Source organism: Crinia signifera, chromosome 6, assembly GCF_055691185.1.
Source record: "Crinia signifera chromosome 6, ASM5569118v1, whole genome shotgun sequence".
Lineage (NCBI taxonomy): Eukaryota > Metazoa > Chordata > Amphibia > Anura > Myobatrachidae > Crinia > Crinia signifera.
Window position 1 is genome coordinate 171605370 of NC_139222.1, and position 24986 is coordinate 171630355.

The 24986-nt window shown below is 46.5% G+C and overlaps 2 protein-coding genes across 4 annotated transcripts in view; one reads left to right on the plus strand and one right to left on the minus strand.

Moving 5' to 3' along the window:
- TBC1D16 (TBC1 domain family member 16) overlaps nt 1-15450 on the minus strand; it is an 80861-nt gene extending 65411 nt beyond the window's left edge. For 2 of the 3 annotated variants that reach the window (XM_083148127.1, XM_083148128.1), the window contains exon 1: nt 15018-15448. The gene's annotated coding sequence lies outside the window, so the exon portion shown is untranslated. Of the gene's footprint in view, nt 1-15017 lie in introns of all 3 variants that reach the window. The other variant, XM_083148129.1, reaches the window with a different exon arrangement.
- Nucleotides 15007-24986, plus strand: part of CCDC40 (coiled-coil domain 40 molecular ruler complex subunit) — a 45556-nt gene continuing 35576 nt past the window's right edge. Inside the window, exons 1-3 of the mRNA XM_083148126.1 lie at nt 15007-15659; nt 22508-22571; nt 24646-24778. Of these exons, the coding sequence (XP_083004252.1) occupies nt 15643-15659; nt 22508-22571; nt 24646-24778 (214 nt within the window). The 5' untranslated portion in view covers nt 15007-15642. The remainder of the gene's footprint in view (nt 15660-22507; nt 22572-24645; nt 24779-24986) is intronic.

The following is a 24986-nucleotide window of genomic DNA, read 5'->3' on the forward strand; positions in this document are numbered from 1 at the left end:
GATTATATTCTAACTAGCGAAGCCTGTTTGAAGCAAAAACTTTGAAAGTTAGTCACTCACTGCCAGCTGATGCGGGATCCTGGCTGAACTCAGATGTTTTTTTTTAAAGGGGCAATCATTTTCAAGGCAAAATTGTACCACATGGCCACCAAACCCAGAGGCTATTACATCTGGCCACAGGTTTTACAGGGATCTTCAATTTCCTTGCCGATATTAAAAATAGGGTGACTGCAGCCAATAAATGTAGCACATGCCCCCCAGAATGTTACACTCAGCCTATGGGAGGACAGAATAAAGGCTCTCACTTCATATAGAAATTGCTCTGAAGACCAACCAGATATTTTGCAGCTAAAAGGGAACTCTCATCCATTACGCCGTTACGGAGTCTGTATGTAAGATAAAACAATTGATAAAATTTTAACATTTCCATATACAGTATAAATAAGACAATTCCCAAGAGCAATATAGTAGTTGGCAAATCTTTGAGCAAGCCTAGGGACTCCTTTGCACCACTTAGCCTCATTACTGTTTTTATCCTTTGTATTGAAATTGTAAGGAAAAAGAATGAAAGTAAAAAACAGTGACTGATCACCACTAAGAAAAGTGGCCAGAGCCAAAACAATAAATTTCATGCAACAATACACGGAACCATACAAAACACACAAACAGGAAGCAAGTATTTCTAAGACAGCAGCAGTACCTTAATCATATTTAAAGTGTTCAGTTCTAGATAATGACCGCCACAATGATGAGTTGTGACTGGGAATAACTTCTTATTTTTTTCTGAATCCAATGTATGCTGTATGTGATTGGCAGAAATTGCATCACTGTTATATAATATGTTATATTATACAGGAGTCACCATTTTTCAGCATGACTGCAGTCAGTAAAGTAACACTTATGCAGCTCTCCAGAGTACTCTGGTGTTTTGCACATAGACCACTTTACCGTTATCCAGGTTTTTTTCTCACACAGTTGAGAAATGTTCTACTTTTTTTTTCTTTAATACCTATATAGGGGTATTTAATCAGTGATTATATTTCTGAAAGTTGGAAATATCAGCAATTTTATCAGAAAATAGATAGAATTTACAGTGGAACTATTCAATCTATCTAAACATCTGATAACCTGTGAATCGATGAAATCAGTCAGAGAATTCATCAATTTAGTGGCCATTTTGCCAATGCAGAGTGGTCTTTTAAAAAGTTGAATCTGCATTGTGGAAAGGGCCCCTTAATTGTCGCATTTGTGTTCATTTTCACAGATCCGTGGCCGCATTGAATCCGCCCGTCAGAAATATAGACACGCATTGAATCCCCCCCCTAAAGAAAAACATATTTGAATTACATTTACTATGGAATAATGTACAATATAAATGAAAGAATTACATAGGAAATTGCTGGCCAATGGAATATCAAAATGATTTACTATAAATGGAATGGTATGTGATGTCACATGCAGCCGCTCGGACCATAAACATGGCAGGCCTTCTAGGCTGCACAGCAAGGGGGCTGCCATTCATGTGCCAGCACTTCGCTTCACAATGTTCTTTAGTGATGTGCCCTCAATGTTTTGGCGTTCAAATTTCAGGGAGGGACGACCAAGTTTGGTATTGGTATTATTACTTATGTTCACATAAGGTCACATAATCGCCGGCTACCGCATTTTTACTTATCTCATATGCACGAACATATGCAATAAGTAACGCAAAGGACAACTCTTGCGAAAAAAGCTGTCCTTTGCGATGTGGCTCTGGCATTTGACTTCCAGGAGTCCCACTGGGCAAGTGCAGAGTGATGCCCATCCGCGGGGCATACTGGGAGGGATCTGAGGGGCATTAGAGCATATGAAAATACAGCAAAAACCCTGTTACTGACCTGATGATGGGCCTGATTCTGGTTGGTTTGCAAAAGAAAAATCCTTCTTTAATGGACAAAACCATGTGCACTGCAGGTGGGGCTGATGTAACATGTGCAGAGAGTTAGATTTGGGTGAGGTTTTGCTTCAAACTGATATCTATATTGCAGTGTAAAAATAAAGTAGCCAGTATTTACTCTGCACAGAAACAAAATAAATTCCCCAAATGTATCTCTCTTTGCACGTGTTACATCAGCCCCACTTGCAGTGCACATGATTTTGTCCATTAGAGAACAGTTTGCTTTTGCAAACCAACCAGAATAATCCCCGATATCACAGCATTTGTTATAGGCATGGTAAGTGTCCATTATCACACTTGGTATGTATGAAAATCCCCTTTATCAAGGAGATTACTAATTAATTGGACCCATTTATTATTCTTATTAACTCTTTTGTACCACCAGGAATCTACACTGGGGAAGTCTTAGGACAAAACACTTGGGTATCACTTTGATTAGCTATATCTGTTTCAGTTTGAATTGTATGGTGTATTATATGTACTAAGAAGAAAGTGACCTTTATAGATCGGTTTTATATTTGTATACATTGTGATTAAAAAACTGTTGTTTTAATCTGTAGTTTCATTATGAAAGCAGTTACCTAATTGCCAAACGGTTTTAGGTGGTTTACGGTCACTGCGCCCTCTGATACTTCTGCTTCTATCCTATTCTTTTTCCCACTAACATGGGGTTCACCCGGAAGAGCTGCATTTATCCCCTCAGTGCTTAGTAGGGTCGCATGTTTTTATATATATATATATATTATATTTAGAGTGGCCAAAATTTAATTAGACCTTGCTCCCCTAACCTAAATATTCCATGGTACTCCTATCTGAGGTTTTTATATAGCACAAAGTTTTCCTTCAACACTTAGAAAAAAAAAAGCATCACGCTGAATTTACCATTGAACATGCACTTAAATACAGCAGCTAGTTCCTGTTTTGTTTCCCAGTAAGTACTGAAGTGTCAAGCGAGATTTTTCACAAACAGAAACCAACTGTTACATTCCCCAGCACTTCCGAGGAGGCGAATGCTCCTGCACTTCAGCTTTATTCTATTTACATTTATTTAGTACAGAGGCGTTGAACTTTTTAAGATGCCAAAATCATAGTTCAAGTTATTAAGGGGCGTACTTACCATGTAATATTTGCGGATAATTCCCTAAAAAAAAAAACGTTTTAGAGGTTAGCCGCAAATATTAAGTATCCCCGAGATCTGAGATCCCTACTGCGATCCCTCTTGTCCTGCTCGCAGCCACTTCCCCCATAGGTTACTATGGTGGATGCGATACTGCCGATGTATCAACTGCTACCAAGGAGGACCATTGGCTTGTGGGCAGTAACATAACCACTCAGTAGACCCACAGTGATATTTTTTGTAACCAGACTAATGCCCCGTACACACGTAGAGAGTCAGCCTTTGTGCTGAGCGATCTAGTTAAGCACAGATCGCACAGTACGCAGTGCTGCACCAACTATGAATGCTGAGCTATCTGTCATGGCCAGTATTCTCTGGTGCCGTATAAATCTAGTCAGGCGATGGCGACACGTGGTCAGGAGGCATACATACAGAGAAATCCGTGCTTCATTTATAAGCGATCTAGCAATCAGATGAGTTTTACACTTGTGCACATATGCAGCGGCTGCAATTCTCATGCACAAAACTACAAAGAGCGATCACATCTCTGAATCCAAAAATATTTTTCACTGCAGTTAGGATTAGTACTCATGTATACCTTAGGCTGTGTACACACGGGGGCGATTTTGTCTAATATCGTGGGCAATATGGTCACTGAGCGACCATATTGGCCACGATGGGAGTGTGCACCGGCGATATATCGCCGGGTGCGCGCTCCCGTTTTCTCCCCCGTAGTGATTGCTGGTCGCAGGAACAGCCCTCAGGAACACGGCAACTGTGCAGCGAATCCTAAACATCGCAATTATGGTCATTGAATACTGCCCTTAGAATCATGAACTGTATGGAATAATCACCCCTTTTAAAGTATTTCTAACAGGAAAATAGACCCCATTATGTTATTTACCAGCACTGTACGTAATAATAAATTGGAACTGCCACCCTATCTGTGACAGCGATGGCCAATCTGCGGCTCATTGAACTTGTAAATATGGCTCATAGCTGTACGGGGTTTTGGCAGCAGTAACAGCAGATTTGTCTGCAGCAAGTTCCCCCAATTTGACTTTTTCTCTATAAAGCTTGGTACACATTATGCGATATTAGTATTCAGCACCCTGCACCTAATCAGTGAGGAGGGCATATGCTGAATGGGAACATTTCATATGTGATTTATCACTACAGCTACAGTAGCTGTAGGGATACATCCCATGGAAAAGTTTGCCCTTCAAAATTAAAATATGTCCTCCTCACAAATTAGGTGCCGGGTGCTAGAGTGACTCTTGCAATTCACAACAGCCATCATATAGTGCAGGTATTCCCAACCTCAGTCCTCAATGCTCACTATTGGTGCAGGTTTTTAGGGATATACAGGTTTGAGCACAGGTGACTTAATTAGTACCAGAGTTATTTTGATTTAACTATCTGTGCTGTGCCTTGATGACCCCGGTTGAGAATGTTTAAACCCTTAAACCCACCTAAGTCCTTGTGTGGGTTTGAAGAATTGGATGGTTGCATTGTCCCATTGAATGTTCTGCAATAGGATGACTGCACGGCTGATACAGTTGTTACATGCAGCGGATTGCGTAGTTTATATGGCATTACAATGTATTGTGGCGTCACACTGCAGAGTTGCTATGGCACCGTTGGAAGGGGTGCACCTACTCTGGACTGATTAGGTGCAGTTTCCTTCCACATCACATCATCTCCAGTTCACACTACAAAGAGGTCATGCAGGTCAACAAATCAGAGGAGGGACTATAGAGAGGGACTCTCTTAATATGTATCACAGGGTCTGCAGACTCCTAATATAAAGGTACGTGCAGGGTGGAAGGGGGGGGGGGGGCCTGTAGGCATGGTTTGGTGGTCTTAGAGATGTATGGGGAAGTTTGATGAATATGAAAGGAGCATTAGGGGAAGTTAAGGCATGTGGAGATCTTGAATGGGCACGTAAGGAACATGTGATTTAAGAGGCATGTGGGGGTTGTGATGGCTGACGAAGTCTGATGAACATACAGAGGACATATGGAGAGAGGAGAGGTCTGAGCATATGGAGAAGTCTGGTGGAAAGTCTGAGCAAGTGGGGAGGTCTGTTGGGCACAAAAGCAGCGCTGTAGGAATGTGAGCATGTCTGAAGGGCAGAGATCCGATGAGCATGTAAAGGAAGGGCACATGGGGAGGCCTAATGGGAGTATAATTGACATGGGATAGATCTGACAACATGTCGGGAGGACTGGGGGCCATTCCTGTTCTGAAGCAAGGCATGTAATCAACTTAAAAGAAACCACTTTGGCCGTCGCTGACTCCCTTTCCGCTTTCTCTTTTCCACTAAATAACATTCTGTTATTGCTTGCAGCTTTCTTTTGCTTAAATGACTGTCACGTATGCACTTAATAATTGGTTTGTTATTTTTATTTATTAAGCTACAATTTGAATAAATCATCTTATAATAAGATTTGATTAAACAAAACAAAGAAAACCCCTATGCCTAGCTGTAAGATACAGGATACGTCGGGTAGTGAACAATTGGCAAATGAAGTTCCTGTCACACACTAGAGCAATCACAGGTTGGAGGAAACACCAGTTTCCTTCTCTTTCAGTAATTCTTTTCTGCGTCAGTGGATACCGCTAATGTTCATGAATCACAAAGCTGTCAGGTATTCTGACAGCAAAAAAAACAACCTAGATAAACGTATTTATTTTGAAACCAGTTCAAATATTTTAATTGCATACCCTCCAACTGTACCTTTTTAGCCGGTACAGTGTCTGTACCGGCTAAAATAAAGTGTACAGATTTTTTTTAAACTTGTGTCTGAGGAAATCTGGGGGAGATTCTCTAAACTAAAACCCATTATCGGGATTTTACCGCATTTTGGGATGCTCTAAGCATCCCCCGCCGGGTTATCACGATGGGAGGCATCGCCAGAAAAATCTGGCGATGCCTATGGGCTTCTAACGCAACCCCCCCTCACCTGTGTCCAGGCAGCACAGAGCTGTGCTGCCCGGACCTGTGACTTCCTCCTCCCTGCACTATGATCCTCTTCTGGGTGCAGGGAGGAGGAGAGCCCGGCACAGCAGCAGCACCGGGAAAGGAAGGGAGGGGAGAGCCGCCGGGTCCAGAAAGGACAGCTCTTAACGCAAGAGCTGTCCTTTGTTATAATTATCGCATATGTTAGAGCATATGCGATAATTATGTTTGCGGTAACCGGCTATGGGTGGCGATAAGGGGGCAAGGATGTTAGAGCATCCCCCCCCTCTGGGAGGTGTAATTAATAACATTGCCAACTGCTCCCCAGGGACTGTAGGGGAGCGGACGGCCAGGACTACATCTCCCAGGGTGCACGTCGGTGGGACGTGCAGGCCCGCCTCCCCCTGCTCATGGAGAGACTCTGGTTGGGGGACGTCACGGCTGTGGGGGGTGGCGTGTGCGAGCCGCTCTCCTCTCCCAGCTCCCTCTTCCCTTGCAGCCGGGACCTGCTCGCCCCCTCCCCAGGCTGGATGTGCTGATATGGGTGTGGGACACCTGAATTGGAGCCCTGACCAAAGAGTACCTGCCCTCCGCACACCGAGCCGGGGATCCAGGTAAGCAAGGACAGGGGGTGGAAGGACACAGAGGCCAGGGTTCACGGAGTAGCCGCCGGTTATACACGCGTGTCTGTGGCGCATGTGTCCGACATCATGTGACGTCAGCCGCCCGCCCCCGGCACACTGTATCACATCTGCATTTGCATGGAAATGCCCATCATTTGTATCTGGACACCCAAGAAAAGCCATGTCCGTCCCTCCTCCCCTGTGCGAGTGCCACGCCAACAGTGCAGGTCGGTGAAAGCGTTCGCATAGAAGCCCTGCATAACCTATTATGCACATGTACAGCGCTTCAACAACGGTCCCCCTGCGAACACAAACGGGTGACCGTTTAAATTAGAATTACGGCCAATGTATAGTGTAAAATGGTTCCTTTTTCTGTAATTAGTAAAAACATTCCATAAACACAAAAGACTAAAAGGTAAAATAAATATCTGAGACAGCAACAGATCAGTGCCACTTAGTGCTCAAACTGGGAATGGTTCAGGTAGAACCAAATGGAATAAAAAGAAAAAAAAAAAAGTGTTTTTTTTTTTCCCCTCTTCTTTTCAGAGCACTTCTTTTTCCTGGGTTTGTACAGGGTTTATACTTAATTTCTATTTGATTAATTTCACTTTAATTTCAATCGCCATTAAACCAGTGCTCTCGCTGGCTTATCGTGGATTTTGTTTCACCTGCCTCTGGAAGGCGTAGCAAAATCCCCAAAAGCAGACCCTATTTTGAAGCTAAAAACATGTTGCCAAAAAAATAAAAAATAACCACAAAGATTTCAGTGAACCGGTGTGTTTTCAACATGCGATCTGATTGGATAAAAAAAAATTTAAGCAAAACATGGAGAAAAATAGCTGAAGATTTCCAATCGGATACCTCCCAGCACTTCATGTGGCGCACAGATAGGATACCGGATCCTAAACTGGGAAGTCTTATAATCACATAATCAGTTAAAATGTGATTGATACATCCCCACCCTCTGTAAGTAGACCTGGAAAACATGCAATCAGTATGTCCTAAGGACTGCATTTGACAAACACTGGATTATTAACGGTGTCCAGCTTATATATGCTTAGAAAGAGGTTGTCCAACCTGATAAACTTTACCATCTGGTCTGACTGCTCTGCTGCAAGCCTGGGATCCTTGTTACAATATATGCTTCCCCTATTCAAACAAATCTTTCTGTCATGGCTGAAAGAACTTTCATTACTAAGTGGATGAGATTCAGATATGCAGTGGGATGTAATACAGTTCAATCATTTACTAGGCAAAACCATGCCTTGTAAATGAGTACTCCTTTAGAAAAAATAAAGACATCCAAGTTCAGCTGGCATCCTGCACCCCTGGAAAATTAAGACTGCGGGGATTATACAGAGTTGATCGTGGTTGTGCAGTACCTTTATATAGCTATCCAACCTACTTACTGATAGCTCTGACTTTATGTGCAGCATTTGTCTCCTGTCACTGAGGAGGAGCCGGCACGGCAGAGAGTCTTCCTGGGGCAGTCCGGCATCTCTGGTATCCCCAGAACGATTAAAACAGCCCCTTTTTCTGGCGCACTCAATTATTCCTTCCTCACCAGGTGTCACACAGCAATAGGGACACCCTTAAGAATAATTATGCTACTTAATGGACATTTGCCATTTAAAAGTGACATTTTTTTCTGCTAGCATCTGTGGATTTGGAACACTACCAAACTTGAACAGATTAGAAGGAACTGGAGATTTAAACTTCTGTATGCAAACTAATTTGTTTGGAAGCAACTTGATGCCAAAAGCGGTGCACAGTGTGCCATAAGCTGTCTACTCTAACTTTAGACATGGCAAAGGAGCAGGGCTGTAGTTTTCATATTGAAGGTCTGAATATCAACATGTAGGACAGAGTTATGAGGAAGCCAGTGAGCTGATAAGATAGTACTGTGATTTAAAGCATTGTAACTGTGTTGGGCTGGATGTGGGATATGTGGTCCATAAACACACAATATTAGATCTACTTGGTATTCTAGGTTGTGACCAGAACTATATGGATTAAATCTCAATTAAGGTGACTTTTACAATTGAAGCTGTGCAAGTAGATGTCCATCCTCTCATCCACTGTACACATCAGATAAGTGACTAAAAGAACATAAAGCTCAATAGGACAACTGGGAGAATGGACAGGGTCAGGGGATATTTGCGAATGTCGGCCTAGAACAACTCCCGTATGGATACCCCTAGTGGGTTGGCAATATCTCCTACTAACATATTGGAGAGGGATTGAGGCAGCAGCATTCTTTCCCTCCCAGTAGTGCTCGTTCTAGCACTCTGCACCTTTCAAACCCTGTGCAGTTCTTCCTTCCTTGCCTGGGGAGTCGCTGTCTGCTATGGTGCTTCTGTTCTGTATCTCAATACCGAGATTCAGATCAGTCCACGCTAAAAGCACCACAGCAGAGAGCAACACCCCAGGCAGAAAAGAGGAACGGCACTGGATTTGAAAGGTGTAGAATGAGCACTAATACCCTTTTCACATCGCACAAATAACCCGGGACCGACCCAGGTTGTTACCGGGTCAACATCCATGTTAAAGGGTCTTTTCAAATAACTGGGGTTCGGCAACCCTGCATTCTGACCCGGGTTAAGAAAAATAAGGGTTAATCCTGGGTTGGAACCATGTTGCTATGCAGTGTGAATGAGTAACCTGAGTGGAGCAACTTGGGTCCCATTCACACTATAGGGAGGAGGCAGCATCAGCTCCAAGCGCTGCCTCCTCCCCCGCCCTCCGATGATGCGCTGTCCCCTGACATCTGCGACCCGGCTTATTACCAGGTTGCTGTGTAGGACTTACATAGCAAATGATGGGACAGACCGGTGTCAAAATCCCAGGATGCAATCCGGCATTTGCAATGTGAAAGTGGTATAACTATAACGTCACTTAGAGCTCTGTTCATGGCTACAATGACTCACTTGTATAGGAAAAGGCACGGATACATTGGCACATGGAAATACACAAACATATGCCAAAGACCCACTTGCATTGTTGTATCCATGACACATTTAAATTAAATTGCTATTGTAAAGTTTAATAGCCATTTAATAACAGCTGTTTATAATTTGGCTGTGACATACCTCCATTGGGAAGGTCTCAATTGTTATTTATTTTAAGTACAGTACGTGGAACCCTTCAAGGAGTTGTGACCACAGTTGTTACAGCCTCCATTTTTAACAAAATATCTGTGGGAATACATGGATATTAATATGTGCTTACAATGTTTTTACAGTAACGTGACTTATTTTCTTCATTTTTCTTGCAGGTAATATAATATTTTATTTTATAGAGGTTAAATTATTCTACAAAACAGTGGCAGGCATTCAATGCTGTGGGCGAGCGGCGACAGCGAGCAGGACTTCCTGCTCACTGTCACCACTCACCCTGTCAGTATTCAACGCACCCCCCTCATACGCCAATTTCCCCTCCCTCCATTTTTTGAGCGAAGGGGAATTGGCGTATGCGGCTCCAGAAGCAGCGAGACTCGCAGCTAAATACAGCAAATTTTCTGCACTAGCCGCGGGTCTCGTTGTTTTGGGAAATTCTCGTCGTCCTGTGACGGCGAGGATTTCCCCAGAACATTGAATAGAGCGAGCGGCCGGCGCGGGGGTTAAACAGCTGGTTTTCTGCAATCTTTGCTGTTTAACCATCTCACCGGCCGCATTAAATACTTGCCACTGTCTCATGCATTAGCTCTCCACAACCATAGATAATAAGAGGAAAGTGGGACTTTAAATGCAGGAGGAATAAGTATAGTGCTTCAAGCAGGCAGATCTTTCTTATTTTATATACATGGTGGTATGATTATTAATCAGTTGGGAGCTAATTGGTTGGAGCAACATTTATCATATGTAATAAGTTTTAAATCGCTAAAATGCATTGATAAATGGGCCCCAAATTATAGTTAAGAAAAACTAAAACTTTAATACTGTGATTGCCTTATCATTCTAATGTATACAGCAGATGACAGGCGGCCACTGTACAAAGCAGTGAACAAGGCAGTGTGCAAGACCGTGTCGACTTTCAGGCTCTGATTGTGAAATCTGTCTTTGCAGCAGGATCTGCGGTTTCCTCCCATATGGCTATCACATGTTTGTATATCTCTGGCTTCATCCCAGAAGCATCTTACTACAAACCAAATGTGAGATAACTGACAGAGATGGGGGAGGAGCAGTCATAAGACCTCTACAAAAGAATAACTTGGTCTTTGCAAAACTAAATGCAGATCATTGAAGATAGAAGGATGAAAACCTCAAAATATCCCACAGCATATTAGATAGACAGCAAAAGTATCATACTCCAATCGAAACCAATAATATAGAAGGCCTTTCTACAGTTGAGTGACTGGGGCTGCACCCTTACATGTATTAATCAATATATGAACTAAATCTCCATTGTTTATTATGGCGATTACTGAGCCTCTGGGATTTTTATGTAACCTTTTGAGTGCCAAGTGAATTTGTCAAAATAGATGTGAAACATTTTTATTAATCATAACGTAATGTTTACCTTATTATGATTATTGTTATCATCATCCTTTATTTATATGGCGCCACAAAGGTTCCGCAGCGCCCAGTTACAAAGTACACATAATCAAACCGGAAAACCATAACTTACATCTGGATTGCATACAGATCGCACAGGCATTTTACCTTGCGACACTGATGCGCACTACCGTGGCAGCACAAATCGAAACCCAGATAGACAGGGCAGCAATGACTATATAGTGCAAATCGAATGTAGATAGCATGAATTGTATGTAAAAAGTACAGAGATAGCAAAGATTGTATAGCACTCGAATAGCAAGGGAATCTCACCGTGTGTACACAACTTAAATGGTTATAGGAACATCAGCCGATTGCTGCAACATAAGTATCCATGTGGCAGCAAACAGCGTGCTTTGGTGCAGTCGGAGACTGCTGAAGTAAGACAGGATAAGCACATGAGGTAAGAGGTCCCTGCTCGTGAGAGCTTACATTCTAAGGGGGCGATTCTCTAACACAGAAATGTGGTAAAAACCCTGTTGACGGGGTTTTTACCGCATTTCTGTATGCTGTATTGTTCCTCCGCAGTGGCAGCAAAAGCTGGCGATTCCCTGCAGAAGCCTATGGGCTTCTTACCGCATCGCTGTTTGAGGGATCAGTCACGGTTCCCTCCCAGCATGCCTTGTGGCCGGCGCATCATTCTGTGCATGCGCAGATGCACTCCCGGGTCACAGACCCGGAAGTCCAGTGCTGGGACCGCATCGCAAGGGACAGCTCTTATCGCAAGAGCCGTCCCTTGCGTTAATAACAGCATATGCCGTTATTAATAATGCGATGCCCGGCGATAGAGGGCTGTGGATGTTACAACATCCTGCCCAATATCTTATATAGGAAATAAGATTTTTTTACCCAACATATTTTATTTGAATTTGTATAACAAATGTGAGTGATGCTGTCATTTTTAGTGGATATTTTGCACATCTCTCATACAGATGTTGGCACTCAAAGGGTAAAGCAACATGGTCACCTACCACATTCACCCCAGATCTATGAATGCTGAGTGCAGTGGATCCATCTATCTATGGGGGCATACACTTGTTGCCTACTTTGCCTGTTGTCTAAGCAATCTGCGAAGATCACTTAGAAATTAAGCACTAATTGCTCTGTTTGCACATCCCATAGCGATGGCAATGGGCGGCATCATGCATCGCTATCACTGGCTCATGTGCATACAGGCACAATCTAGGTAGATTGCTTGCAGGGATTTCCGCTTAGCACACATGGCGTATAGTCAATCTAGACACGGGTAAGTTTAAGGGAAAAGGATTACCCTAAATCTCAATGTGTATATTGGCCTAAATATATCATGTCTTGGCAAAAAGGAAATCCAAATGCGACCATAATTCCCTACGATGTACATTGTGGGCGCCCGGATAATACACAAGTACCAAAAAAAAACACTCATGTCAATCTTTTCCCTGTCGACCTAATGCTTATACACCAAGTGACTGCATCCCTACTAGCCGATGCATCCTGCCACACATCACATTGATACTAATTGCATATGCACTAACATGCACCCGTTTTCGGGGTTTAAACGCAAATATTAAGTTTCTCCGGAATGTATCAAAGGGGGATCGCAGCAGGAATCTTCTGCAGGTGTCTCCTGCATCGCCGCCGGCCGCATCCCCCATAGGTTTCTATGGGGTTTGTGCAGCTGCTCGATGTATCGGGCACCAGCAGTTCACATCCCAGTGTTATCGCCATTCTGAGATGGCAATAGCCCATTGTAACCCAGGGCAGTGGGGTCAGCGCTAATTGCACATGCGCAGAACACCCAGCTTCTGGCTGAGTGCATCGCAGGGACAGGCTCCTTTTGGAGCCCTGTCCCTGCGCTTATGGGAGGATACATCCCAGTACTAGGATCATATTTAGCAAAATGTAAATGTGATCATTGATAAATGGGTCCTCTGAGTACATTGGGGAAAAACAACAAAAACAGGGTTTTTACTGCATTTCTACTTTATGCCTGAAAGGAGAGGACACTTGGACAGCCTGCAATATTTTGGACTTTGTGTCATCTATAGCCCAGTTTGGGGGATCCTTCTATCCAGAAAAGGAAGTACCCTGGATTATCGCTGGCACCTAGGTGTTTCCCTTGCTTTTATTGGACTTTTTATTTGTTCATATCGGATATGGAAGTTTTTATCTTCTGAAAAGTGTTTTTTATGACTAACCGAAGAAGTGGATGAATACGTATACACGTAGAATCCAGGGAAAGAAACCTTTCAAGGAACATAGGGCATTAAGCCTCGGTGAGTTATCATTCTAATGGTTACCTGTTGAGGATATTGTGGTCATTCTGAGTGCCGTACGGTTGGTACACTACAGAAGATTTAAAGAAACCATTACGTGCTCATAGAGCACATGTTACAGGTCAGTTGACAGTGTCTTATTGAGGGCAAGTAGACGGAAGATTGACCCGGACCGTGGAGACCCATTTTCCAATTAAGGATGGGTTATTAATGGCGATACAGCGCCTATGATCACCCGATTGTGTATTGTTGTGTAGCTGAGATTTAAGTCTTGTGGATGATCAGGGGCTGCAGTATTGAAAACGCAGTGATTATTCTTCTATTTTGTTTGTTATTTCTGAAAGTTAATGCCCCTTCAATCAACCAGGTTTATTCCCAGGATTTGCGACCTGGCTAATATGTATCTGGGTTCATTCTGATGACCCGAGATTAACCTGGGTTGTCATCCATGTGGGAACAGGGGTAAGTACAGAAAAACCTGCAGGGCCGGTGCAAGGCACCGGAGCGCCCCAGGCGAGCCGGGGGGGGGGGGGGGGGGGTGTACCTGTCCTGCGGCTGTGTATATAAAGCTGGCGGCGGCAGCGGGGGGTCCCTGCAGTCAAGAAATAACGAGCGCTATCCGCCTGGCTACGCGGAAGCGCTTCTGTTGTGAAAACACTGGCCGCACGCTGATTGGCTGAATCTCAGCCAATCAGCGTGCGGCCAGTGTTTCCACAACAGAAGTGCTTCCGCGTAGCCAGGCGGATAGCGCTCGTTATTTCTTGACTGCAGGGACCCCCCGCTGCCACAAGCTTTATATACACAGGACAGGTACCCCCGCGGCACGGAGGGGGGGGGGGGGGCGCGAAATGCTGCCCTCCAGTGGCCGGCGCCCTAGGCAAATGCCTAGATTTGCCTAGTGGTGGCGCCGGCCCTGAAAACCTGACTTCAAACCGTATGTGGTATAGGATTCCGACAGCCCGGACTCAGACAGCAGGGGGGAGCGCAACAAAGTCCCTTGCGGGCTCGCTGTCAAAATCCTGATGGTCAGACATCGGGCACCCCTTCAAACCGTGCCCAGTGTACCGGGTCAGAGGTGGGTTAAAGAGGTGATTAAAGTCTGAAAGGAGTATTATATTGCAAAAAATAAGGGAGACAATAGCATTGCAGAAAAAAAGGGGATTGTACTGTACAACTGATATACATTGAAATAACGGCAAACCTTTAACACCTGTCAGCATCCTTAAAAAGCAGGGCCAGTTGGTGACTCTGGGAGAGGAGTGCGACGTCTGTTACCTGCTTCAGTCTAAAATAAGAGGCTACCAGGTCACCAGTAAATTTAGTTCAAACAAAATAAAAAGCAGCACATGCTGCGGGCAGCCCCCAGCACTGATGTGGCGACAGCCAGGAGGCGAGCCCGCACACTTTCCATTATACTCCTCCCTAAATAAAGGCACATCCAGCATGCACATAATGTGTGGGGACAGATGTTACAGGAAGCACTTATATGTGTGTGACATGTCCTTGTGGATGACACCCAGAGAGCAGTTAACCAACGTGCGTGCGGTCCCTCTCCACGCGCTTTGTCCTACCTGCCCACGCCGCTCTGCCAGATCAATGCCCGGAGCCCGCTCCCTGCTGCCAGCGGTGGGACACGCAGCTCACTCGCTGCCCCGTCCGGCCTGATGATCCACTGGTAGCAGCAGCAGCATACACTGGGCGGGCGGGGCGGATCCGGGTAACTCCTTCCCTGCCAGACTCTCTGCAGGATGCATTTCACTGACAGCTGCTGCTCTGCTCCCTGACTGGTGCAGCGTGTGCTCAGGCACAGGACATGTCACCCCCCTCCCCATATACGGGATACAGTGTGTATGGACAGCTACCTAGCTATATGTGTGTAGGCGACAGCTGGTCACTACCGCCCTGATAATAACTGACAGAAATAACGTCTTTTACGTCTACTCTCCCCCAGACTACCCAAACACCAGCAACCACACACTCTCTGCTGCCGCTGATGTACTCAGCTCCTGACAGGAGACATTTAAATAACCCCTGGGGACACAACCACCTCTGTGCCTCCCGGGGGCGTCACCCGCCAATCCTTGCTAATACAACTCCGCCGCACTGGCCCTACCTCACTCCCCACCCCTACACCATGGTACTGTCCTCAGACGCCAGGTCTCTCCCGGAAGTTGATGGGGTTGCCTAGCAACAGAAATGTCTGCTACAGGGAGGTAAGCGCCGGTTCCTATGCTCTCTGGTTCACGTTATAGACTAGTATTGATTATTTAATGGGTAACATATAGAGAAGCGACACCTGGGGTGATTTAGGAGTAAACAGGGCATAACTGCAAGCAATATGGGGTGGACGCTGGTACTGAGCTGCAGCCCATGAGCCTGGTCACAGGTGACACTGGGATCTAAACCTTGGATAGAATTAAAGTAGGATGCCATGTTACAGGCTGTGTTTAAAAAATAACAAGAGCTGTTTGGTTTGTACTTTATCTCTCTAAATGGGGCCCATTTATTAAGGACCGCATTTACAATGTGATCTGGGCTGAATATTACCGTCAGGATCGCATTGTAATGTGATCCTATCGCGAGGATGTATGATCACTCAGGAGCAGGGACGTGGGGGCTACACTGGGCTACCATCATCAGGATGGCGGCAGCCCAGGGACCTAAAGCTGTGCTGCCCGATGTTGATAGGTTACTATGGGGGTACAGGAGGGAATGCAACAGGGATCAGAGATTCCTGCTGCATTCCCTCCTAGATAAATTGAGGTGATACTTTATATTTTACCCCCCGTTTAGCCGCAGATATTAACTGATAAATGTAACCAACTCGGCAATTCCACCCGGTTATAAGAAGGGTTAAACTATAGGTATAGGTATACTATATACTATAGGTATAAGTCGGGGAATGCTGTAGTCACAGAGCGCGGTGGCAACCCTTCTACCTTAGTCACAGGGAGCAGTGCCCCCCCTATCCCCTAGTCACAGGGAGAAGTGGGGCCCCCTAGTCACAGGGAGCAGAGGGCCTCCCCTGTACCCTAGTGACAGGGAGCGGCTAGCCTCCCCTATACCCTAGTCACAGGGAGTGGCAGGCCACCCCTGTACCTTATTCACAGGGAGAAGCGGGCCTGCCCTTTACCTTAGTCACAGGGAGCAGTGGGCCTCTCCTATACCCTAGTCACAGAGAGCAGTGGGCCTCCCCTATACCCTAGTCACAGTGAGCAGTGGGCCCCCCTAGTCACAGGGAGATTCCTGCTGCATTCCCGCCTAGATAAATTGAGGTGATATATTTTAATTCCACCCGGTTATAAGAAGGGTTAAACCCAGGTTGCCTTCTGTATAATGGACGACCTGGGTTTAATGTGCAGGCACCGGGCCCGGGATTGCACTGGAAAAGGGGTATTAGTCTCTGCTGTAGTATACTAAAGTTATAGGTCGGGGAATGCTGTAGTCACAGAGCGCAGTGGCCACCCTTCTACCTTAGTCACAGGGAGCAGTACCCCCCCATCCCCTAGTACAGCCACCCCTGTACCTTATTCACAGGGAGAAGCGGGCCTGCCCTTTACCTTAGTCACAGGAAGCAGTGGGCCTCTTCTATACCCTGGTCACAGGGAGCAGTGGGCCTGCCCTGTACCCTAGTCACAGGGAGCAGTGGGCCACCCCTATACCCTAGTCACATTGAGCAGTGGGCCTCTCCTATACCCTAGTCACAGAGTGGGCCACCCCTATACCCTAGTCACAGGGTGCAGGCACCGGGCCCAGGATTGCAATGGAAAAGGGGTATTAGTCTCTGCAGTAGTATACTATAGTTATAGGTCGGGAATGATTACTCTATGCTTTAGTCACAGAGAGCGGTGGCCACCCTTGTACCTTAGTCACAGGGAGAACCGGGCCTGCCCTTTACCTGGTCACAGAGAGCAGTGGGCCTGCCCTATATCCTAGTCAGAGGGAACAGTGGGCCTGCCCTATATCCTAGTCACAGGGAGCAGTGGGCCTCCCCTATACCCTAGTCACAGGGAGCAGTGTCCCTCCCCTATACCCTAGTCACAGGGAGCAGTGGCCTCTCCCCTATACCCTAGTCACAGGGAGCAGTGGGCCTCCCCTATAACCTATTCACAGGGAGCAGTGGGCCTCCCCTATACCCTAGTCACAGGGAGCAGTGGGCCACCCCTGTACCCTAGTCACAGGGAGCAGTGGGCCTCCCCTGTACCTTACTCACAGGGAGCAGTGGGCCTCCCCTGTACCCTAGTCACAGGGAGCAGTGGGCCACCCCTATACCCTAGTCACATTGAGCAGTGGGCCTCTCCTATACCCTAGTCACAGGGTGCAGGCACCGGGCCCAGGATTGCAATGGAAAAGGGATATTAGTCTCTGCAGTAGTATACTATAGTTATAGGTCGGGGAATGATTACTCTATGCTTTAGTCATAGAGAGCGGTGGCCACCCTTGTACCTTAGTCACAGGGAGGAGCGGGCTTGCCCTTTACCTTAGTCACAATGGAAAAGGGGTACTAGTCTCTGCAGTAGTATACTATAGTTATAGGTTGGGGAATGATTACTCTATGCTGTAGTCACAGAGAGCGGTGGCCACCCTTGTACCTTAGTCACATGGAGAAGCGGCCCTGCCCTTTACCTTAGTCACAGGGAGCAGTGGGCCCCACCCTATACCCTAGTCACAGGGAGCAGTGGGCCTCCTCTATACCCTAGTCACAGGGAGCAGTGGGCCTCCTCTATACCCTAGTCACAGGGAGCAGTGGGCCTCCTATACCCTAGTCACAGGGAGCGGCTAGCCTCCCCTATACCCTAGTTACAGGGAGCAGTGGGCCTCTCCTATACCCTAGTCAAAAGGAGCAGTGCCCCCCCCCCTATACCCTAGTCACAGGGATCAGTGGGCGCCACCCTATACCCTAGTCACAGGGAGCAGTGGGCCCCCACTATACCCTAGTCATTGAGCAGTGGGTCTCTCCTATACCCTAGTCACAGAGTGGGCCACCCCTATACCCTAGTCACAGGGAGCAGTGGGCCTCCTCTATACCCTCGTCACATTGAGCAGTGGGTCTCTCCTATACCCTAGTCACAGAGTGGGCCTCCCCTATACCCTAGTCACAGGAAGCAGTGGACCTCCCCTATACCCTAGTCACAGGGAGCAGTGGGCCTCCCCTATACCCTAGTCACAGGGAGCAGTGCCCCCCCCTATACCCTAGTCACAGGGAGCAGTGGGCCCCCACTATACCCTAGTCACATGTGCGACTAGCCTCCCCTATACCCTAGTCACAGGGAGCAGTGGGCCTCATCTATACCCTAGTCCAGTGGTTCCCAACCCTGGTCCTCAAGTACCCCCAACAATGCATGTTTTCTAGGTCACCCAGAAGGTGCACTCATTATGCAGGCACATTTTAAAAGATCCACAGGTGGAGCTAATTATTTTGCCTGTGATTCTGTGCGGAGACCTGGAAAATGTGCACTGTTGTGGGTACTTGAGGACCAGGGTTGGGAAACACTGCCCTAGTCACAGGGAGCAGTTGGCCTCTTGTATACCCTAGTCACCGAGTGGGCCACCCCAATACCCTAGCCCAGGGGTGTCCAAACTTTTTGCGACGAGGGCCAGATTGGGTGAAGTGTAAATGTGTGGGCTGAATGTATTCAGCCTGACATTCTTTGAAACATTAATCACATTAGAATGGTCCCCCACTCTGCCCCCATTCACTCTATTTCCCCCAGCCTGCCCCTTCACTGTATTTCCCCCAGCCTGCCCCCATTCACTGTATGTCCCACAGCCTGCCCCTCCTTCACTGTATGTCCCCCATTCACTGTATGTCCCCCATTCACTATATATTCCCCACTCTGCACCCATTCACTCTGTCCCCCAGCTTGCCCCCCTTCTCTTAATGTCCATCAGTGCATCCATTCATTGTATGTCCCCAAGCCTGACCCTTCTTCACTGTATGACCCCCATTCACTATGTACCCCACTCTGCCCCCATTCACTGTATGTCCCCCAGCCTGACCCTCCTTCACTGTATGTCCCCCACTCTGCCCCCTCCCTTCTCTGTATGTTTCCCAGCCCCTTGTGTGAGCCAGAGGAAGGAGAGGAGATGCTTGGGTTCCCGCTGCCGCCCTCCTCTGCTCTGCATGTTACGGGAGCAAGCTTCCCCCTTGCTGCCCCCCTCCCCAAACACTGCTGTCACTGTGATTGTGGAGTATGGTGTTATACAATTGCAGCAGCAGGTGTAGGATGCCAAACACATCTGACTGTGGTGGCCGGCACCTCCTCACTGCAGTAGACAGCAAGGTAAAGGCGCGCTCGCCAGGGCCCCACTTTTAGTGTCCTGTGCTGTGCTTCCCACATCTGATGCCCTTCCGCTTCCAGCTGCAGGCTGCGCGCCGCTTGAAATGACAACACGGGCCGCATTTGGCCCTCGGGCCTGACTTTGGACATTCCTGCCCTAGCCACAGGGAGCAGTGGGCCTCTCCTATACCCTAGTCACAGGGAGCAGTGGGCCTCTCCTATACCCTAGTCACAGGGAGCAGTGGGCCTCTCCTATACCCTAGTCACAGGGAGCAGCGTGCCTCCCCTGTTCCCTAGTCACAGGGAGCAGTGTGCCTCCCCTGTACCCTAGTCACAGGGAGCAGTGTGCCTCCCCTGTACCCTAGTCACAGGGAGCAGTGTGCCTCCCCTGTACCCTAGTCACAGGGAGCAGTGTGCCTCCCCTGTACCCTAGTCACAGGGAGCAGTGGGCCTCCCCTGTACCCTAGTCACAGGGAGCAGTGGGCCTCCCCTGTACCCTAGTCACAGGGAGCAGTGGGCCTCCCCTGTACCCTAGTCACAGGGAGCAGTGGGCCTCCCCTGTACCCTAGTCACAGGGAGCAATGGGCCTCCCCTATAACCTAGTCACAGGGAGCAGTGGGCCTCTACTATACCCTGGTCACAGGGAGCAGTGGGACTCCCCTGTTCCCTAGTGACAGAGAGCAGTGTGCCTCTACTATACCCTGGTCACAGGGAGCAGTGGGCCTCCCCTGTTCCCTAGTCACAGGGAGCAGTGTGCCTCCCCTGTTCCCTAGTCACAGGGAGCAGTGTACCTCCCCTGTTCCCTAGTCACAGGGAGCAGTGTGCCTCCCCTGTTCCCTAGTCACAGGGAACAGTGTGCCTCCCCTGTCACAGGGAGCAGTGGGCCTCTACTATACCCTGGTCACAGGGAGCAGTGTGCCTCCCCTGTCACAGGGAGCAGTGGGCCTCTACTATACCCTGGTCACAGGGAGCAGTGGGACTCCCCTGTTCCCTAGTGACAGAGAGCAGTGTGCCTCCCCTGTACCCTAGTCACAGGGAGAAGTGGGCCTCCCCTGTACCCTAGTCACAGGGAGCAGTGGGCCTCCCCTATAACCTAGTCACAGGGAGCAGTGGGCCTCCCCTATAGCCTAGTCTTTTTTGCAGATGATACAAAGGTATGCAACAGGGTAGACACACCAGGAGGGGTAAAACAAATGATTGATGATCTAGGTAGATTAGAGGAATGGTCAAGAGCATGGCAACTACAGTTTAATGCCAAAAAATGCAAAATCATGCACTTGGGTCTCAAAAATCCAAAGACTAAATATAGTATAAATGAGACTATAATGGAAACTACTGAGGTAGAGAGGGATCTAGGTGTCACTATTTCAGGGGACTTAAAGGCAGGTAGGCAATGTAACAAAGCAATGAAGAAGGCATGTCAGATGCTTGGTTGCATAGGGAGAGGTATCAGCAGTAGAAAGAAAGAAGTAATAATGCCACTGTATAAGTCATTGGTACGACCTCATCTAGAGTACTGTGTTCAGTTCTGGAGGCCATATCTCCAGAAGGATATAAATACATGCAGGCCTGGCCAACCTGTGGCTCTCCAGATGTTGTGAAACTACAAATCCCATCATGCCTTGTTACTGTTTTGCTATAAGGGAGTATTAAAACTGTGGCAAGGCATGCTGGGATTTGTAGTTTCACAACATCTGGAGAGCCACAGGTTGGCCTGTCCTGCATTAGAGACTGTACAAAGAAGGGCAACTAAAATGGTGCATGGCCTACATCACAAAACGTACCAGGAAAGACTAAAAGATCTTAATATGTATACTTTGGAGCAGAGAAGGGAAAGAGGGGACATGATAGAAACTTTCAAATATATCAAGGGCTTTAACAATGTACAGGTAGGAGACATTCTTCACAGGAAGAGGAGCAGGAGAACAAGAGGACGTGCACTGAAACTAGAGGGAGGAAGATTCAGGGGAAATGTGAGGAATAATTTTTTCACAGAAAGAGTAGTAGATAAGTGGAATAGCCAGCATCAGAAGAACATTTTTTATCTGCTGTTAGAAAGTGCTTCCATGCATGCACATTGAGCAAATGTGTATGGGGCGCTTGTGGTCAAGAATGGAATATGCATTGCAGGACAGTTGATTTGGTCTGGCCCACAGTGGAACCCAGTGTGCACCATTGTCTGAGTGTCTCACTCGTTCCTCTAATACCATGTTCCAGACTATGCTTTCAAATTACTCTATCTCTAATGACTAGCTGGCTTTATGGGGGCTCGCCACATACTTTGTTGTAACTGGTCGCTCCCCTTAAGCTTGGGCCCTTGCCACTGCATTTCCTATATGAGTCATTTATGCCTATTCCAACACCTCATGGTTAGTAATAGCATAATTTTATTTCAGTGAGCTGCCTTGATCACTTTTCACCACACCATCAAATGATTTGGCCCCCACACCCAAGGCTGCTAATGCATATTTACGCTAAACATCCATTCGCAGCCTTGTAGGGGGGTGGCAGGCAGCGTTTCATTCACATGCAACACTGCAAATTTTGCAGCATTGTGTGTGGACCAGAATAAGGTCCATTGTCTTCAGTCATCCAACCCCAACAAAGGAAGTACTACACACAGACACGACCCTCTCGTATCATTGGAGCAGAAAATCTTGCTCCATTGATATTACCAGTTTATGATTTTCTTACTTAGTACAAATGTTACATGTGATATTGTGAGTATTCTCCAATATTAAATATTTATAGTAGACCTAATGAATTATTCATTTGTTTAGCCCAAGGTCTGAAGCCGGAGATGTTTCTGATACAGAAAGAGAACTACAAGTGACAAGCAATGAGGTAAGAAACCAGGCTGATTTGCATGCAGAACAATTTACACCACTTCTCGGTCATTTGGGTAAACGTCATTGTAAATCTGTCTGTACCAATGTTAAAGCACTTGCAAACCCTAACCTTTAACATGGAACACTAGTATTTCTCGAATTTACCTGAAGAACATTTGAACAATTAACTTTTTTTTTTCAGCATTTTCTTTTGCTATGGTCTTTGACTAGGCATTTTGTTTTATATATTTTACTTATGTGGTCAAATCACCTGTTTATGGCCCAATCTAGTTAAGTCTTTAGCATTTAGGATTCTATGTTCCTAAAGATTTCAGACACTCCATCTTGGGGCAAAGCAGAAGAGCTTTGGGTTCCTGGGAATGTGTTACAGAAACCAGAGATAAAAGTAATGGGTAAGACCTGTTTATTCTAAATCTGTTATATAACACGCTGAATAGCAAGTCCTTGCTACTCACTCCCACCCAGAGACCTCCACCATTATATCATAACCATCTCCTCACTTCTGTGTTGCTTAAAATGAGATTTCAAAGCCAAATATGTCAAGAGCGGAGGTTATATGGACCAACCATTACAGAGGTTTCTAATGAGCTGTAGTATTTGATTGGATGAGTTACCTCACCTATACATGCACATTACATACACTTATTTCTAAGCAAATGCTTTGGACAGTGGTGGAGCATGGTTGGTGTATTGGTTAGCGTTACTGCCTCAGAGACTTGAGGACATGGGTTCACTTCCCACCACAAGCCTCACTGTGATGAGTTTGTTCATTCTCCTTGTGTTTGTGTTGGTTTCCTTTGGGTAATCTGGTTCCTCTCACAATACAAAAATTATAGTGTAAGGTCAATAGGTTTATCTGGTAATAATCTCTAGTAGCCAAAATATTCTCAGTAAAATGTGGTGGAATATGTTTGCACTATATAAATACCTGGAAATCAGGAAATACTTGGTGCTTCTCAGAAAGCTTTCTCAACAAGCATCAAAGAGGGAGGGTTGTTGTCCAGCAACGATGGAGAGATGGCAGCCATGATGCATTCGACAGCTAACACTGTCTTCTTTCGGCTCTGCATGCAGCACCTATGGTGGATGTAGACAATGTGCCCCATATGCAGGTCTGATCTTCGACGACTTATCGTCTAGTGCAGGGCAGGCCAACCTGTGGCTCTCCAGATGTTGTGAAACTACAAATCCCAGCATGCCTTGCCACAGTTTTAACACTCCATTATAGCAAAACTGGGGCAAGGCATGATGGGATTTGTAGTTTGACATCTGGAGAGCCACAGGTTGGCCAGGCCTGGTCTAGTGTTTACCCAGCATTGTGCTGGGTATTCTGCAGCAGGGTGAGTTTGAGGTGTCAGTGTCAGCAGCGATGTTGTGCTGGGTAAGGTGTGCCCAGCTTAAGGTTTCACACACTTTTTTGAGCTGGCCACTGGGAGAATTACATCTCCCCGCAGCCCTGGTGCCACCTAACAGCCTCAGTGCCTCCTAGTAGCCACAGGAACTCCCAGCTGCCCCCACCCCAATGTATAGATGGAGAGAAGACCACTGGGCAGGTATCAGGAACACGCATACCTGCTGTAATCTAAAATTGGAGGTGAGGTACGCAATGTTTTTTAAACATTAAACGTTGCTCCCAATTGATTTCCTCCCATAGTAACATGTCTTATGAATGATGATTTTGTTACTGACTTTAAATGTAGGCTGATTTAACAAGGGAAACTGACACAAGCTCTCTGCTTGTCTATCATCTTCTATAAGTCTGCCGCCCAACTCCAGTGAGCCAAAGGTAGCTGGGACAGGCTTATAGAAGATGATAGACAAGCAGAGTGATGTGTCAGGTCTGTGACACACAGTGCCGGCTGCTGTTGATCCCTGGTTAAGGCAGCTGGCACATACAGTATATTATGTATAACAATGCATGTATGTTTATATGTGCTGACCGGCTGCCCCTGCAACATGTGGTTGGAGCTGGAGCCCAGGGACACCAGTCAATGCTTCTAATATACAGTATGTTAATCAGTACTAATATGGTTTTTAAACAAGCTGAGAATAATGGTATTTCTTTGCAGCTGGCTGAAAGGAAAGAGGATGAGGAGGAGAATCCAATGGTAACCAGCAGTCACAGCCTGGGCCCTGGCTCCTCTGCGGCTAGTATCTCCAGCACTGATTTGTCTCAAGACATGGAGAATCTGTCAGAGCCAGGTATGTGCTCCCCCTCTATCTATAGATCTGTTATACAGGAAAAGATGATTTGTTTCAATACTCTTGCATAACCCCCCCCCCAAAAAAAATTAAAAAAATTAAAAAAAAAATATATATATACTACTTCTATATTGGGGCCATTGCCGCTACCTGGGAAGGCAACCCAGCACATATTCTAAAGGAGAAACATCGAGTGCCGGGCCTCCTA